Source organism: Oenanthe melanoleuca, chromosome 1, assembly GCF_029582105.1.
Source record: "Oenanthe melanoleuca isolate GR-GAL-2019-014 chromosome 1, OMel1.0, whole genome shotgun sequence".
NCBI lineage: Eukaryota > Metazoa > Chordata > Aves > Passeriformes > Muscicapidae > Oenanthe > Oenanthe melanoleuca.
The window spans coordinates 92,826,460-92,845,201 of NC_079333.1; the positions used below are offsets into that span (position 1 = coordinate 92,826,460).

Genomic DNA, 18,742 nt, shown 5'->3' on the forward strand with positions numbered 1-18,742 from the left:
ATTGCTTTTATCATTACTAATATGCATCTGTCTATTATCAACTTTAGAAAGAAAAACAAAATCCAAAGTGCATCTATAAACATTAAACCAACAGTGAGCATGAAGGTGGTACCGTGGTTGGCCAGCTAAGTAAGAAAGGATTGTTCCCAAAGAAACACAAATGCCCTCAATCCTTTCTGCCCCAGTAAAAGTTGAGAAATAGAAGCACTCTCGGGGATGGAGGTATAGTTGCCAAAAGAAAGCACTTTCTCATTTTGAGATGTCCACAATTGTTGCTACACTCACTGTTAAACACACTTCAGTGTAAATGCCTCTGCTAACAATTAAGGAGTTTCATTTTTGCCACAAAAGGAGCTAGATCGTAACAGCATCTTTTGTCTTATGCTTGATGAGGGGTGAGATATTGTTTAAACCACAAGCAACACCACTGCAAGAAAATGTAAGTAATTAGCATAGTTTAACACCCAGAATAGCACCAGTTGCTGTTGTATCAATAGTGTGTCGATTTAAAAAGAAAAATCAAAAGAAAGAGTCACCTTAAGTGGTTTAGCTTTTCTTTTTGAAAGATAACATTAACTATATTTTTTTAACTGATCCACTATACTATTGGCTATCTCGTTCTTTCAGAATTTTTTTAAAGCCTATATATCAAACCACATTTATACTAAAGAAACCACAATAGCAATATAAAAAGCAACAACCCATTTCCTCTTGTGGGGATTTTCTAATCTATGTCAGCATTTAATTTGCCAGTGGTGTGTGCATATTACCTGTAAGTTAATAAAGACCATCTGCAATCTCATGCTTAATATTATGTTATGGAAACACGAGTGAATCAGGAGTTCATATCTCCTTTAAGGAAGAAGGAGGAAGAGGCCTGAATGTGAAAATGGACTTGAAATTTTTGACCATCAGCTACCAAATGCTGGTGGAATTGGTATCATTCCTGTACTTCCGAGGGATAAATGCCAATCTATAGAACTGAAAAATCTCATTTTCTAAGATTGATTTGTACACCAGACTTAATTGCTGTGATGGGAGAGGTAGTGAGGAAAGGGGAGACATTACTTTCAGATTACCTTCTTGTGAACAGAGAATGGATGCTGGATCTGCATGGAAACCACCTGGGCTAATGTTCCTGGACCAGAGCATAAATGTGTCATATATCTGGCATAATTGACATGACTGATGTCAGTACTGGCACTAGAACATGAAATAGGCTGCTTCATTAATAAGATGATAGGAACAGAACTTCACATAGACTAATAATTATGAGTATAAAGGTCTTTCATATAGTTTAGGTACAAAGAAATTACGCATCTCAAAAAAAAATCACACAAATAATATAAATAATGCTAGGAGTTATTCTGAGACAGGAGTTATTTGGCTCAAGTCCACACTAACCATTAAATTAGTACTTTAGTCTTCAGGGTGGCTGGTGCCTTAAAGAACTTTAGTAGGCTTAGAACTTCAGCTGCCTTACTTTCAGATTAGCTAAATGGTGTGACATCCAATATGAATGCTATTTGTCTTTTTGAGATACACCTTCAGAGCTTGCTTACTCATCTTTCCACAAAAAAAAAGAAAAGACACAGATCATGCAAAAAGCACACTCATTTTCTTCCTATCGACAGTATTGAGTCAATTGATCACAAGGGAGAAGACAGGCCTTTTAAAGTCTTCTTTTAAGACTTGCATTATCTATGTACATCAACGCCATGAAATATTTGCTACTTTTTTTTTTACAACATCAAAAATATGCTTCTCTAGTATTTAATGTTGAATGTCTTTCATGTTAGGTAGTATATTCCTACTGGTATAAAGTTGGTAATCAATATGTTGTTATGCCACAAAATAGTAGCACCTGTTAAGGATGTAAACCCACTGGATTAATAAAAGGCACAGTAAATCCAGGCAGCTATTCACCTTTATGGCCCATGCTAATGTTATCAACAACAAGACTATTAAAATAACAAATTAGTTCGGAAGAAAAAAAGGCACAAAAATAACAACTCTTTGGTAAATAAAAAAAGTCTTTAAGAGATGAAAGGAAGTTATCTGATCCAGGTAAAGAAGTGTCTTATGTTAATGTAATCATAGGATATGATGTGCATGTTTGCATAGCACAGACACAAAACCTGCACAGAATGTGGGTGCAAATTTCACCAGGGAGCACCTAAAGTTATCATAGACACAAGTGCAGCCACACACTTTAATCTGAAAGTATTTAAGTTAAATCTATAAATCAGTTTCTTTGCCACATTCAAAATTCTGTGTGGGAAGGCTGGCAGATAAACCTTGCTCTCCATACTTGTGATTTCTGGATTGCAGTCCATGATTCAAAACTCCCCCAGAGCTGCACACAGGCATGCAGACCGTCCGGAGGGAGCGGGTGGAGGAAAGTGCAGGGTGCCTAATTCCTGCCTTGCCTCTGCAGCAGCAGAGGAACCAGCACGAGAGAAATGTACACCCAGGTGGTGTGAGGTCACCTGCCTTGGCCTCAATGTTCAGCAGGAGCTCTGCCTCTGCTGGCAGCCTGGACAGCTCCAGAGCAGCCTGAGACCTTGGCTGCCCACTGTCAGCTCACCCAGGGTGTCCTGCACAGGGCCAGGCTGTGGGAGCCTCCGAGCTACCTGGCAGATGTGCCAGAGGCTTGCTGAAACGTGGGAATGCTGCAAGATCAGCAGCAATTTTGGCTTTGTTTCTAGGACTGCACTGCCTGCGAGCCTGGCGGGAGGCAGCGCGGGAAGAGCGGAGCCGGCATTCGGCTTCCCTGGCTGGATGGGCAGCTGGCATGCCTGAAGCCAGCACAGATAAATGCATCTCCCGTTAGTGCTGATGTGAAGGGCTTCTCACAATGAAGGCAACCTAATGAAAAATAGTCAACAGCAAAGTGTATACGAAGAATGCATAACACTGCAATCAGCGCCTGTGTATGTGTAGTCAGTACTAAATCTTGCCAGCTGCAGGTAGGTGAGAAAATTCACATAAACAGTACTTTATGCTGCATATTCCTTATTATAGCTTTAGAGAAACCCAACACAAGTGAGGAATTTTTTTTTTTAAGTAAAATCTGACACCTTTTACACCATGAGCAAACACACACACACAGATCAGCATATCTCATATGATTAGAGATCGCACATCTGCCTTTCCCAACCACTGCTGGAATGAGGACTTTACCATGCAACCAAAGGGAATTTTCCTTCCCAATCACACACCGCTAGGTTAAAAAATCTGATAGGTAACACTGACCTTTAGCTTGTCGTAGCGGTCACTTAAAGCTGCCACCTGATGGTCACGGTGTCGCCCGACCAGTTTACACAAGGCACAGATTAACTGGTCATCAGTCACGCAGTACATGTTAACTTTCTCGTCCTCGTGCTCCAAGCACATTAATCCCCTGATGTGAGAGTCCGGGATGGGCTCGATGAGCCGGTGGCCGGTGAACGGCTTCTTGTTGGGGTGGGTGGCTTTCAGGCACTCCTCGCAGTAGGACACCTCGCAGGTAACGCAGGTTTTCACCGCCTCCTGGGCAGGGTCCTGGTCGCAGAACTGGCACAGCACCTTCTCGCAGGACGACATGCTGCTGTTATCGAACGCCCGCTCGCGGCGGGTCTCGCTGGGGGAGTTGGGCCCGCTGACCGAGGCTTTCTGAAACCTGTCGATGATGTTCTGCAGGGTGACGTTGCGCTTGAGCCCGTCTAGACCGCGCTGGCTGAGGGTGATGACATAGCGGCAGGTCGGGCACTGGAAGGCGGTGATAGACTCCACCGGCTCGTTGGTGGCGCAGTGGGAGACCAGGATGCGGTGCGCGCAGTTGAAGCAGAGGCTGTGAGCGCAAGGCAGCAGCAGCGGGTCTTCAAACAGCTCCAGACAGATAGGGCAGGTCAGTTCTGACTCCAGTGTTTCCATCTTCAGGCAAAGCTTTCCTGTGGTGTCAGCGAAATCCAGGGAAGCTGATCAGCTATCTGGAAACACATGTAAAATTCGATTAGGCAAGAGAAAACATGAGGGGTCAGCCATGGGGGGTTGTCAACTTTCGCCACTGCTCCCTGGTCTGTCAACCCACCATGCAGGGCGGGAGAGCAGTCAAAAGTTCTGAACTGCACATAACCACATCAAGGTATTTAAACTGTTTTATTTCCCCCTTCTCTGTTCACTTAAGAATGAAAAAATCCAAATGCTCTTCTTTTTTTTCCTCTTTCTCTTTCACACAATCAAGGAAAACAGCAGATGTTTCGGTGTATTATTAAAACCCAAAATTATGAACTTCAAACAGCCTGGTACAGTAAAATTAGATTTCTTTTGCAGATGCTGCTTTTGGCTTTACTCATCTATTAGTAAAACTTTAAAAAAAATCCTCCAAGTTTGTATGGCATTGCACAAGGATTACTCCAGAGTATTATAACTGATAAACTTAAAATCTCTATTAGCATTAAGAGTTATTTTATCATATTGAAATTTCCACTTTCTACTATAGCAATAGCACAGCATTTAGAGTATGTGTCTGTGTTTATTTGTGCAAATATATATGTATATAAACACAAAGAATAATGTTTTGGGCACATGATATCCTACATATACGTATTATATATATATATAATATACTAATATATTCCTATGTATTTCAAGAACACATGCAGCTGTATTTATGTGCACCTATATTTTTGTGCATATATACCTGTATTCATATGCCAAAAGTATATGACGTGTGTTTGTAGTAAGATTAATATAGCCATGAGAGCACAGAGTGTTGTAACTGAAAAGCCTAAATGAAGGTGAATTAGGTAGATGCCAAACAGTAATTTAGCCCAAATTAGTGATGATCCCAACCTCTAATACAAGAAAAGCCTCTAGACAGTAAGACAGTAAAATTTAGTGAGGCAGTGAAATGTGTCATTTGCCTAGGAGGAGTTTGTGTAAGTATCCACTTTTGTATGAGCACTCTCTACTGCTAAAACATACGAACTATGGCTTGTTTTAGTGACCTTATTAAAACCCCAAAGTGGATTTGGACTAGAATCAATGATTTTTGAATGGAGGGCATGGGATTTTCTGGGGAAGGCAGCAGTACACCCCCATCAGACATCAACTGAAACTTCATTTTGCTCCTTTTCCTGCGCTCAGTGTTACAGAGAATGGTTTTGAAAGAGTCGCCCTACGCGACTCTCCCTGCCTAAGCTCCCGTCAAGGGCCCGTCACTGCTGCAAGCAGACAGGTCAGTGAAGCAGAAGCAAAGGCTATGCTTCACACTCTCAGAGCTATACCTCTTCACAGTGCAATCCATTTAAGCTTTGCTGCTCATAACTGAGGACGGCTTCAGATGGCACAGCTGCATCGTCTTTACACTGTAAAGTCATTGTTCAGTTGTGTGAACTCTTGACTCCTCCCCTGGCCAGGGAAAAAGACAGAAGGACAAGAATCCCCCACAAACAAACCTTGATTCATTAAGGGTGAGAAAAGCTTAGGGCTCATTAGCAGCCTTGGGAACCAAGCGTGCTTGAATCTTCTGTACTTCATGACAATTAGTGCAGGGAGCGTGGTGGCAGTGACAGGAATGCTACCTATAACCCCAGCACAAACCACAGCAAAAAGGAAAGTTCAGCAAACAGAGGCAAGGTTCAGACTTCACCATTGGTATTTAGTCCTCCTTGCTGTGTGGGAAGAGCAGCAAGGCGTCTGTTCCAGAGGTATGCCTGGAAATGAGGATACTTTCCCTCTTTGCACTAATACATTCTTTTATTCTGCCAAGAAATCTGAGCATTTAAAAAATGCACTGACCCCATCACAAAATTTGCTTTCCTGTATCTTCCATGATGCTGATCTTTTTTGAAATAAAGTTCAGTTTGCCAAAGACTAATTCATTTATAGCTATCCATCAGCTGCCATAATTGCACGGAGCATCTGGTCAAAATTAAATGTCTGGAAATTTAATATAAGCAGGAAGACAACTCCCCTCTCAGCCATAGTCATACAGCACAGAAGAGATTAAAGCCTTTTCTGTAAATGAAGACCAGTTTGTCTTCCCTCCTCTTCACTCTCTGTCTCACAGAAGTCCCAGAAGATCAAAATCTCATTCACGTTGTTTGAATCTCTTCCACACCACAACTGTCTACCTCATCATCCTTATGCTGCATTGGAAAAGGGAGAAGGGGATTTGGGTTTGGCAGGAGACAACGTTTAAAAAGACAAACTAATCATTGCTCATCTATTGGCAGCCCTGTGAAAACCTGCCAGCCTTTAAGGTTTGTTTCTTAGGACCATGTTCAGAATACAGCACTTTCTTCTATGTTAATCTTTCTGTACAAAATTCCTTCTGCTCCTCCATGTGCCAAACAGGTTCATTCATTCTGTTTCTTTCTTAAAGCTCTTTTTTCAAGCAAAGGGTTTTTTATGGTACACATATAAAAGAGAGGTATAGATAAACAGCTAGAAGCAGCAGTAAAACATTTGCATCACTGCCTCATAGAAAGATGTTTGAATCACCATCGAGGCTCTACACAAATACCAGCATCTCAATTGATGACTAACTCTAATCTATCTGACCTGAATGAGCAGCAGCTGAGCCCTAACTAATGCTATTCAGTATGAGCAAGGGTGCCAAAATCTGATCTCAGACTGTAAACGTCTTGGAATAAAAACCTATCTTCCAAGGTAAACAAAGCTGAGCACACTGATAGAAACCAAAAAAATTACATTTTCCTGTTTTCTTTTGCAGTTGCAAATAAGTCAAAACACACCACATCTACGACTGAATAATGAATCCTTTGAGAGTCCCTCACCAAAGACAGGCTGCATTTTCTGGACAATCAGATGATTAATCCACTGCAATTCTGCTTTCACTTTTAAGTAGGTGCCTAAAGTACAGATCAGCATGCTGATGATCCAGCCATAAAATCTTTCAAATTCACTGACCCTTGCCTTAAGGTTCCATATTGAGTTGAGTTTTTAATTCTTCCTTGAGAATCCATAGCTACAGAAAACTGGAAGATTAGGCAGAAACACAATATGCATTGTTTATATATGCATATGGTTGCATTTCATATTCAACCTAGTTCAAAAGTTGAAAGGCACATAGCCTCCAGACACAGAAAGGGATGAAGGAATTTCAAGTACACAATTTCCTATTTGCAAAAATATGGAATTACTGGCAGAAAATTATATTACCAAAATGTCATTGAAATTACAAATATTATTTTTCTACCCATAGGAGGTACTTTTAAGAGCAGATATCAGAATAAAAGAGATTGTCTAAACAAATGTTATTTACATATTAACAGCAAAAATATACTTAAGTAGCTTCGAATTTGTGATATCTCCCCAGGCACATCTTGGTTAATTATGCAGTATATTATAAACATGCACTAAATAAAATCCCAACATCAATCTAGTTCTTTTCAAGATTCTACTAACACTAGTGGAATTATCACCTGCTTGCAAACATGACATATTTTTAGGTGACATTATACCTTCATTTGCCAAGACATAGCCCAGCAACAACAGTGGGATAACTCCTCAGATAACAGATTTAGGAAGGGAAAAAAAAAGTTACTGCAGAGAAGTAATTGCACCCAAAGAAGAAGAGAGTGAGTATGTGAGAGAAGCAGCTCTGCAGACAACAAGGACAGAGAATAAGGAGAGGGAGCAGATGCTCCAGGTACAGACTTCCCTGCAACCTGAAAGGAATAAGATGAATGTGTCTTTACAAACAGATGGTGTGAATCTGCTTGTAGGTAGGGCCCAGGGTAGGATAGGTAGGGAAGTAACAAGAGAAATCATGAGAAAATGTTACTAACTGACATGGAAAGCTGCTCAGCCAAGGTTGTGCTAAATTTCTAAACTTCAGGAAGAACAAAGATTTAATAGGGCTTTGTATAATATGTTGTATAATGTATCTTTTGTATAATATGTTATACAAAGGGGGTGTGTGTTTGTGTGCGCATGTAAAGGGGAACATATAACAGGTGAATTGGGAAGTCTGTACTTTTCAAGTGCCTTAGCCAATGGGGAAAGGGAGAGGGTGATGTAGCCAGGAAAAGTGGGATGAAAAGGAGGCTGCATCCTGCAATTTGAGAGATCCCATGGAGAAATTCCCTATGGCCTCTCCCTTTGTTCATGAATTAAGTTACAGAGCAGTTCTGTCTTGTTTCAGGGCACAAACCTCTGGCAATGTGGATTTTTCCACAAACCCATGGTGAAGACCATGATGAGGCAGGCTGTGCCCCTGCAGAGGTTGATGGTGGAGCAGAGATCCACCTGCAGCCCTTGCAAGGCTGCACACCAGAACAGGTGAATGCCAAAGGGACTCTGTGACCCTGTGGGAAGAACACTGGGGCAGATTCCTGGCAGGACTTGTGACCCTGTGAGGGACCTGTGTTGGAACAGCCTGTTCCTGAAGGACTGCACATCGTGCAAGGGACCCACACTGGAGAGTTTGTGAAGAACTGCACTCACAGGAAAGATTCATGGTGCAAAAGTTCTTGTAGGAAGTGCTGTCTCCTACGGAATGGACCCCACACCAGAGCAGGTAAAGGGTGTGAAGAGTCCTCCATCTGAGGAGGAAGGAGTGGCAGAAACAATGTGTGCTGCATTGACTGTAATCCCCATTCCCCATCTCCTACTGCTGCTAGGGAGAACAAGGCAGAAAAATAAGGAATGAAATTAAGCCTGGGAAGAAGGGGTAGAGGAGAAAGTATTTTATTTCTCATTACCTGATTTTGATTTGATTGGTAAAAAATTAAATTAATTTTCCCAAGTCGAGTCTGTTTTTACCTATGGCAGTAACTGGTGAGTGATTTCTGTGTCCTTACCTTGACCCATCATTCTTTCATTACATTTATTCTCCATTGCTCAGCTGAGGAAGGGAGGAACAGAGCAGATTTGGTCGACACTTGGCATCCAGCCAGGGTCAACTCACCACAAGTATAAAACTAGACTTATAAATGAATGTGTCAAGAATTCTAGTACATCGACATCTCTTCTGGTCAGTAAAACACTACAGAATTCCTCCAACACTGAATAAATCCCAGCTACTACAATAAAGTTAGCAGGCAATGTTTTAGCATGCCACACAGCATCTCCTGCTCTACTTCTATTCCAGCTGGTCCTACAACCTTCAGGACAGGGGAGAACAGAATCTATCAGGAGTGGAAAATCATGTCCTGCCAAATTTCACCTTCTACCTTTGTAAAGGTGGAGGTCATGGTATGAATAAAGCTGTTTCAATTCAATTGTAGTGAACTCAGGCTTGTTGTAGGAGGAAGCAGCTGTAAGCTATTCCATAATTTCAAGCATCTTACTAACAAGTAGCTCTGGGCAAAAGTGTTGAACTTGTGACATGTTCCAAAATTCCTTGAAAATCTTCTTTGGTAAAATCACAATTTGCAGTGGTTTGTTGAATTATAGCCAAAATATGCCTAAAGAGGCTTGAATTCCATTTTTCCTAGTCATGTTTTGTCACATCCTGAGGTGTCTCCTTAGACCTGAGATCACCTCTGGAGGACATGCAGGTGGTTTGGAACCCAGCTCTTTCCAATGCCCGCCGATGAGAGACTGCAGGAGGCTGTTCTTAGAGGTTTTCATGGTTGTTTATTGTTGCTTATCTCAGGAATGCTTTGTCCAGCGAACAGCAGTCTGCTCGCCAGACGTCCATGGCAGAATCTGCCTGGCAGAGGCAGGACTTATCTTTTATAGTCTAAACTACGTACTAGGTATTTACAAATTACCCCCAATACAATACAATCTTGTTACATGGTCCAGATCTGTTCTTGTCCAATCTAAAAGTGCCAGCGTGTCACCCAGCATGGATGACACGGAGAAGAAGGAGGAAGAATATCCACACCCCCAATTCTCCATGTTGGCCACGTGTCCCTTATCACAAACATTCTAGAAATCTGCTAATTCTACATTCTAACAGTCTAATTTACACTCTATTTACTTTTGCGGCTTACATTTCTTCTTTTAATGTTGGTAAATTGTTCCAAGGAGCTAAATCCAGCCCCCGAGATACCTGGGTCCCATTCCAGGGTCTTTGGGGACCCCGCCAGGGGGGTCTTAAACCTTCCAAGGAAGCCAGAGGAATACTCTGGACTCCCACAATGTTTTCTAACAATTTACTGGCTTAAGACTACTGAGGAATGGCTGCTACAGTAAGGCCATTTCAATCCTGCTCCATCAAACTCATCTGCAGGATGGACTTAAGACCACTGGCTAAATTAAAGATTGAACACCTGAAGATTAAGTATTTTTGTTGAAAATACTTGGCAACTTTTTCAGATAGAAAATTAAATGTATTAAACTTTCATTATGCTAGTATGAAAAGAAATGCAATGCAAAAATATAAGTATGAAATGCAATAAGATGAGTTATGCATGCATATGTGTGTCCATACATGTGTGTATCCTAGGTTTATAGTACAAGGGGAATTTCATTATTCCTAAATAATCTATGGAATGCTTAAACAGATTACTACCATAATACAGAGCTGTAGTTTTTTAAGTCACAACGTTTTTCTCTTAAGTGCACAATAAAAGTAAAATTTTTAATTTTTGTTCTTTTGATAAACCTGCTAAAGGCTATAAAAAAATCCTCAGCTTTCAATATCTTCTGTTAACAGTGATAAGAAAAAGAAGGAAATACTATTCTTTTTGCCATTTTCTATCATTATCTAGGATATACACAAAACTGTCTGGGGAACAACTTTTCTTTCCAACTAGTGAATATGATGGTTCCACAGTGCATTCAATCAGCATTTCAAATGTGATCAAAGCAATGAACTACTGTATAGCCTAGGTGGTCCTAGTCCATTACAGATTTTACCTTCTGCAGCACAGATATTGAAGCTTGTGAGTATTCATGATGTTAACATTCATGATGTTAACATAATTGCCAACAGCACAGAGAGTGAGATATTCATGTAAACAGTGTAGTTTGTGTGACTAGTGCAAAAATAACTAATAATCCAACATCAGATTTTTTAATTTTTTTTTTAGAAATGTTTAATGGAAACTTCTGTAGCAATAAAGAAAGCAAACTGCACACACCCTGAAGCAAGCAACTACTTGTTTTCCCACTGGCTTTTATCAAAGCAGTGAGAATTAATAAATATTCAAAGGATAGTGTCTGTTCAACAGCTCCTGATATGCAAAAACAAATGATCAGCATGAAAGAAAAATTACTAGCTCATCCTATTCATACATTTTCATTGACAGAAGAATGATCATCTGCCTTGTCTAGAAGTTACATGCAGTGTTTCTATGATGTTGAGATAGTTGTTTGCAACATTTAAATGAGATCAATACAGCAAAAGCACACCTGCCATGCTGTTTGCAGGGTTATAAACCTTTGATAACATCCCTTTCTGGTTGGAACATATGCTAGTAGGAGAATATATTTTTGAAAAGATGAATCCTGTTATGTTATTCAGTGAGACAAGAACATCTCACAGAATTAAGGTTTTTGGCACAACATCACATATTCCTTCTCAAGGGAGATAAAACAATAACTAAGGCTCAAAAACTAACAGACTACAAAAAAAATCTTGTCCTGTAAATCAAAGCAAACAATTAATTGCTGATTTAATATTATATATAATAATATATTAGATACAATATTACACATGCACATAAACCTATACAACTATACCCTTGGTCTTTATTTTTTGTGCTTTTGCAACTCCTGCAGCTTTACATTCTTTAGATACAAGATTTAATATTTCCTCAAAATTCTTTTTGTTTAATCTTTAGCACATGTGAATCAGCACTGACCTCCAATTAAATTTATGGTTGAGGATCTGTTCCAAAAACCTCCTCAACTAAATTCACAATCTTCATTTGAGAAAATGACATTTATTCTGGGGTATATCATAGCTATATAGGAACAAATATCAAGGTCACATCTTGGTCTGATACTGGCAGCATGGAAAACAACAACTGGGGCCACCTCAAAAACCTACCAAAGGGGACAAATTGCTTTGTACCACACCATTCCTTTTTTCCTCACTCATTTCAAGCTAAGAGTTTCCTTGATATAGATACCACTGCACAATGAAAGGAAGGTAAAGCACTTTTACCCACCTGAAGCCACCAGTTTTCATAAAGCTTTGGTTGCAGGGTAGAGCTGGAAATCTCCCACGTTTCCCCAGCTTGTGTAATGCCTCAGGTGACACAGTACACCCAGATTTTTAACACAGATGATACAACAACAGAAATACTCAGACACTGTGTGTTCCAACACATCCCTTCTAGTCACAAAGGGTCACACTCAGATATGGTAGAGCAGCTTGGAAACCCATGAGCTGTTAAGCTACTGTGAGTTTTCAGAGGAGGTCTTAGGGTGGCAGGGAGAAATGATTGCATCCTCTTCCCACCAAGTTGTTCAGTGAATTCCTTCCACATGGTTAGATACAGAGAGTCATGGGTACTGAAGTTCACAATCATTGTTTTCACCTAGATAATGACATTTTAATTTCTCACAGAAGAATACTAGGGTCTGGTTTCTTATCAGAAAGAGCATTTAAAATAACAGCAATAAATGTCCCAGGAGCTGGTATGGGTATGAAGGTGTGAACTCAACCCACCACAGAGAGCACTGAACTTAAACTACCTGCAAGATGTATTTTTGATGAACTAAAGCTCCTTATATTTATAATCACAAAATACACAGTGTTAACCTCTCACTATCCTGTTCCCTGGTCCTCATGTGTGGTCCTCAAAAAAGCCTATAAAAGATTCCTTTTTTAAAGGAATAAACACATTCTCAGAGTTCTACTCTGCAGATTTACAAAGTATATAAAGAGATTCTGGCTATTGCAAAACAAAACAAAACAAAACAAAACAAAAAAACAACCCTACTGTCTAACACTGAAGAGCTCCTTCTAATTTATTCCTGCTGTACTCTCAGTACATGAACTCCCTAAGATGAAAGGTGTATTTAAAAATCAAGATTTTAATCAGGTCATAGAAGGGGAAATTAGCAGTGAACTGTGGGAAGATGGGAGATAAGGAACAAATTATACCTGTGCTCTGAAGGTTATCTATTTAAACCTATGAGAGAAACCTGTAACTGGTGGAGGAAACAATCAGCTCTGGCTTCCTGGAGTAATAATAATAACAATCAGCAGAAGGACCACTTCATTAGGAAGAAGAATCTTTAAAATATTTGAGATTGTCTTTGGTATTAAGTGATCTGTGCTTTCTAGATATGTTTATTTTATTCCAGGTATGAAAGGAACTTAATCTAATGAGACTACATCAACTAACAAGTAACTCTTTTCAGTGTTCTTGAGCTTTAAAAAGAGGAAACAAATAATTTAACATCTATTTTTTTTATTCTTATGTGCTCAACAATCACTTGTTTAGCCAAATTTGCTTCCAATAAATATCTTTGAATGTCCTTAATTTTTACTGTTCTCCAGTTAAAAATCTAAGAGGAGACAGAAAACTGAGTTGCAGGAGAATGATTTCAGAGCAACCTCTTTCCAGCTGACACCATTGAGTGGGGATTTTTCTGGATTTGGATAGTTCTGCTTCTGGATTACTGTATCAATACCACCAATAGGCCTCTCAAATAAATGTTCTCAGTATCACTCTAACTTAGGAGCTTTTAGCAGAGAGAATGGGAAAAGAAAATATCTTAATTATTTAGATATTCTTCATCAGTGACACAAAAAAGCCTCACAGTTTTTCTAAAAAAAAAAAAAAAAAATAGAACAAAATTGTACATTTCCTGTCAGCTGGCAAGCAGGTCAGTGTTACTGTAATAACTAGAGTAGCACTTAAGAAAGAATTAGTGGTATGCATCTGCACAGCTTTCCGCTTTTCCTTCCAGCAGCTTTATAAATACCTACTTTCAAACATCACTGCATGTCATCTTATCCTCAGACAACTGGTTTTCTTGAAATATTTTACTGGGAAAATCACAGGATGATTCTGTACCCATGAGCTATACATGCTGCAGATTCTCCTTAATGTATACTGCATTTTGTGGGCTTTTGTGGATGTAGAATTTGCACACAAAATAACCATAGTGACCAGACCATGAGTCTGAGCATACCAGTGCCAAATGCACATCCTTTGCAGGAACATCACCTGTCAGCCATCACACTTGAAGCATGTCACTGCTTTAGGTTATGTAACTTCATCATTTACAACATTTACAAATAAATAAATTGACTTTGAAAGACTTTGCACAAGGAATGAAGCAGGCTTCAGGGAATGATTACATTTAAAAAATTTTTTCTGATATAAACATGTATCTCAGCCTTCATCTGTTATTTTAAAAACAGAATTGTAATGTACCAGATGTTGTTAACACTATGCAGATGCTAATGCCCCTTTATCTCTCTAACTGGTTTTATGACAACTAACAAGACAATAAGTCCTTGTTTGAAAACACGAGATGAAAAATGTTCCATTTTTTCCAGGCTTTCCAGTACCGAAAAGACAATTCATCACAGCAACAGAGCAAACCTCACCTCCTCCCTACAACTGCTAAACACATTATAAACTACTTCCCAAATTAGTGGCAATGGCAAGCGTGCACAGGCACAGTCCCGGAGGCAGCCAGGCGCGTACCCACCGCTGGATCCCGCCCCGCATCCTCCGTGGGCAGCATTGCTGCGGAGACAGGGAGCACGCCGACCCTCCAGACCAGCACAGCCCGGCTGGGCAGCACCCACTGCGGCAGCCTGGCTGGAGCACAACAGGAAAATGTCCCCTACAATGGCAGGAAAGCCCGCTCCACCTCACCGCCTCCGCCAGCATCCCTGCTCCTGGTCCAGCCCCTCCTGCTGACCCACAGCACAACGCCTCCTCCTCTCCCTCCCCAGGGCCAGCCCAGAAGAAGTGGAGATCCTTGCTGTGATGAGACCATGGCCACTCATGGCTTGGGTGAGGCCAGCTCAGCCCTGGGACAATTAGCACAGAGTGGGGCTGGCAGCACCAGCTTGGACTGGCCCAACCTTCCACGCTCAAAAGGAACATTTCCACATTTACTGCTCTCCAGAACGGCAGAACTCTGCATGACTCGTGGCAAATAATCACTTATTTTTTACTGTTTTAACCAAATACTGTTCAAAAATGTAACAGTGCAAAGCCTAGCAGGAGTTTGCCAAAACTGAGGATAATTCAAGAGAGTACAGCACCTGTGTGAAAAAATTCTCTTCCTACAAACAGCACAGAGATCCTATTGTTTGAGATTCACAAAGTGAAACACAAGATGATAGCAGTTGCTTCATTTTATTTATTTATTTTTTTAATTTTACCTTAACTTGTATGTAAGCAGCAAACTGCAACAGGAAACTGCAAATGCTTTACCGAAGTGCCCGGGAGGAATCCTGACTGAGTCACACCAGACATTTGGTCTCCAACAAAGGTGTTAAAAAATCACACAAAGTGGAAACAGCAGGAAAGAATTGCTTCCTTGTGTTCTCCGTTTTTCATGTTGCAATGCCCTCTTTCATACAATGGTAACACAACAAAGTGAAACAAAACATACCTCAGACATCTGAACAAAAGACTGCAAACCCACACTTGTCCTAGGTTTTTCTTCCATAGAAGAGCCTGCACTTTGTTCTTTTGAGGCAATAAACAACTGTTGTGATTATTTAATTTCCTATTCAATTCATTTCCTTGAAAAAATATCCCAGAGACCTCATACAAATGCATGTTCTTCATAGGGTTTTTAAAGCTTTTTGCTGGCAATGTCTGTTAACTTGCATGTGGAATAGCAGCTTCTATCAGGAGAACTGAGCATGCAGAAAGCAAGACAGATGTGCAGAGGGACTACCATTATTGGAACCATTTTCCATTATATTAAATGCCCATGGATAACCTACAGTCAAGTCAAGTCATAAGCAGCCCAAGTCCTAGACAGAAGAATTTTAGATTCCTCAATACATATCCTGTCCTTGATCCTTCATTAAACAGCATAATGTAATTTTCTTTGGACTGTCTGTTAAACCATGCTAGCTTATACTCATCCAGATGCATTTGTGATCAACCAGCCCAAATGATTCTTGATTCCATGATTACCAGGTGCTGTCCTGCTGCTCTCTTTGTCCACATTATAGTTAATCTGCCTTTTCATGCCCTTTGGTTGCAGGCAACCAGCCACGGAAGCAGTTTCAATTAAGAAACTTTTTTTTTATATTTAAATTTTATTCAATCATAAAAGTTACACGAATTCCAATAATCCTAATTTTGCTGATCCATCTGCCTCAATTCCTGAATAACTTTTACTTCAGTTTGAGGGTAACTCTGCATGTGTTACAATAGACAACACTATTGTACACGAGGGAGATTTCATAATTAGAGCCAAGTATCTCTATGTGATGTTTTGTCAGCAAAGGCTTCAGAATACTTTTCACATGTACATTTATGCACCTATACACATATACATGTATCCAAGTGAATGAGTTCAAACCCATGGCCTCAAAGTTGTATTTGTGTCACTTGTGATGCCAGCTTGTTTGAGTTATCATTCAAGAACCTTATCTTAAGATAATGAAGTCATCTAACAAATATCCTCTGCCACACTAATCTCCCTCCCACTTTTGAACTCAAGTGTGAACTATAAAATAGATGTCTTCTAACCTTCCTCCTCTTCAAAATCTATTGAAATTAACCAAAATAGAGGTGTCTTTAGACATGAAGCTGGATTCTCATGTAGCAGAAGGTCTGAGATACATGACTGAATATAATCAAATTCCCACAGTTTAACAAGATATCACCTCTTGTGCTCAGAGCCAACAGCTGTGCATTTGTGTTCTTATGATACCCACCACGAGCTTTGGTGAATTTTACAAAGGAAACAAAAGATATTTCAGCCACCAATAGCTCCTTTCTTACCATCTTCACCATGGAATCAGTAGATTTAAGTGCTGAGCCACAGCTCGTGTATTTGTTTCCATGGTATAAACTAAAAAATGATTGTTTGAGGTGTGTATAGTTGCAGTAAGTTACAGCAGTGAAAAGAAGTGGGTAGCTTGTGACAGTAATTTCTTAAACTATGTCAAAATATTCACTAGATTTTAACTGGCAGCCTCCCTAGTTCAAACAGGATGTGGAAAAACAAAAACAATCAATGACTCTGAGCTAATATATTGCTAGAGAGATAAGTTACTGTATCTAAATTTAATACAGCTTAAAGCTCAGAGACTTAATGAAATCCATCTATTGACCCTCTATAAAATTATTCTTTCATCATGCGTGGGTTCTAAAATTTTGCATTTCTGATGCCAGAGTCTCCAAACTGTGTCTATTTGCTGTACAGCCACTGTTTTTTTATCTTGTTTTGATGGACAGGGAACATACATTTTTAGATTGATAGGTGCTGCTGCTGGGCACTTATTCCAAACAATCAGTCCACTGTCTCCAGAAAGCAGGTGCCATAGTGTAGTATAAGGGATCATATTGAAACTGTAATATGAACAAATATGCTAATGTCTGCAGTTTGTAGCTTTTCCACAGGCAAGCACAATCACATAAATTACTTGTTCTATATAGCTAATCATAGAATTCTATGATGAAGAAAACCAACAACAGTGGATTGGTTAAAAATAGTGTCTCCCCAGTCTTTCTTCTCTTGCCATATGGTCAGTCAGCACAGAGGGGCTGATCCAAATGACAATTAGCAACTCACATGTTTCTGAACAGGGCCAGAGTGAGAGCAGCCTCACTGCTGTCCTTAACAGCATGTCTGAGATGAAGGATTTCCCTGCTCCAGGCAAATACCTTCAGTACATTTCTGACTAGCCACATCCTCTGCTCACCCCAAGTGAAGGAAGTGGAGAAAATACAGATGCTCCCCTCTTAGTGTCTACATTTGCATCTTGTAATACTCTTTGAACAACAAGGACATAAAAGGAAATGTCCAGCTTTTGGGAAAATTAAGAAATATCATGTCACTAAGAGTGATTCATGTGATACAATTTGAGCAATTTCTTTGTATGAAATTGCTTCATAGGAATGCTAAGTGCTAATTCTCCCTCAAATAGTTGTTTAATATTAACTGCTCTTTGAGCTATAGACCTCCTCTGGTCTCATTGTTGGAACCCTTAAGACATTGATGGTCACTGTATGCAGGCATGCCATTTCCCCCTACTCCTTCATTTGTATTTAAATATCATTTGAATTTGTCCTAATAAGCCACACTATAAATGACCAACCACTAAGGCTCTTTGGAGAAAGGCAAAACTATAATTGCAACAGCAGCATGTGATTCTAAAATACTTTATCCCTTGCTGAAGGAGATTAGATTATAGTACTTGATTAATATTTGAATAGATTATAAATTTCTCTATCAATTATCAGATTCTCCCAATTCAAACAAAAGCTTATCTTTTTAAACTTCAAAGTAAGCCACAAACAAAACCCCCCTTGCTTAGAATATGCAACAGCTGCTTGTAAATTTGGGGGTAGATGAGGGAGAGAGAAAGGGAAAAAGAAAAGTTACCCCCACTGCTACACAGAACTTGTTTTAACAATTCCATGTGATCAGTGAAGCCTTTTGCTCAGTCCTACATTTCGGTTTTGGACAGAGAAAGAAGATTAATTACTCTATTCTAAATTGTTAGATTAACAACAGCTTTGAATTCTAATCTGACCCCCTGAAGAACATTGAGGGAATGCTCAGAGCAGGAATATGAAAACATCAGTTGAATCTGACTATCAAAATAAAATTTGAAGAGTATCACAGTCAAAAGCACAGGAACTTGATCCTTTTTATGTTTTATCCTGCA

At 39.8% G+C, this 18,742-nt stretch overlaps 1 protein-coding gene across 5 annotated transcripts in view; it reads right to left on the reverse strand.

Moving 5' to 3' along the window:
- Positions 1-18,742, reverse strand: part of MID1 (midline 1) — a 231,788-nt gene that overhangs the window by 88,311 nt on the left and 124,735 nt on the right. For 3 of the 5 annotated variants that reach the window (XM_056496616.1, XM_056496609.1, XM_056496623.1), the window contains exon 2: positions 3,256-3,971. In XM_056496616.1, coding sequence (XP_056352591.1) covers positions 3,256-3,915 — 660 coding nt within the window. In that variant the 5' untranslated portion in view covers positions 3,916-3,971. Of the gene's footprint in view, positions 1-3,255; positions 3,972-14,580; positions 14,684-18,742 lie in introns of those variants that run through there. The other 2 variants (XM_056496638.1, XM_056496629.1) reach the window with 2 other exon arrangements.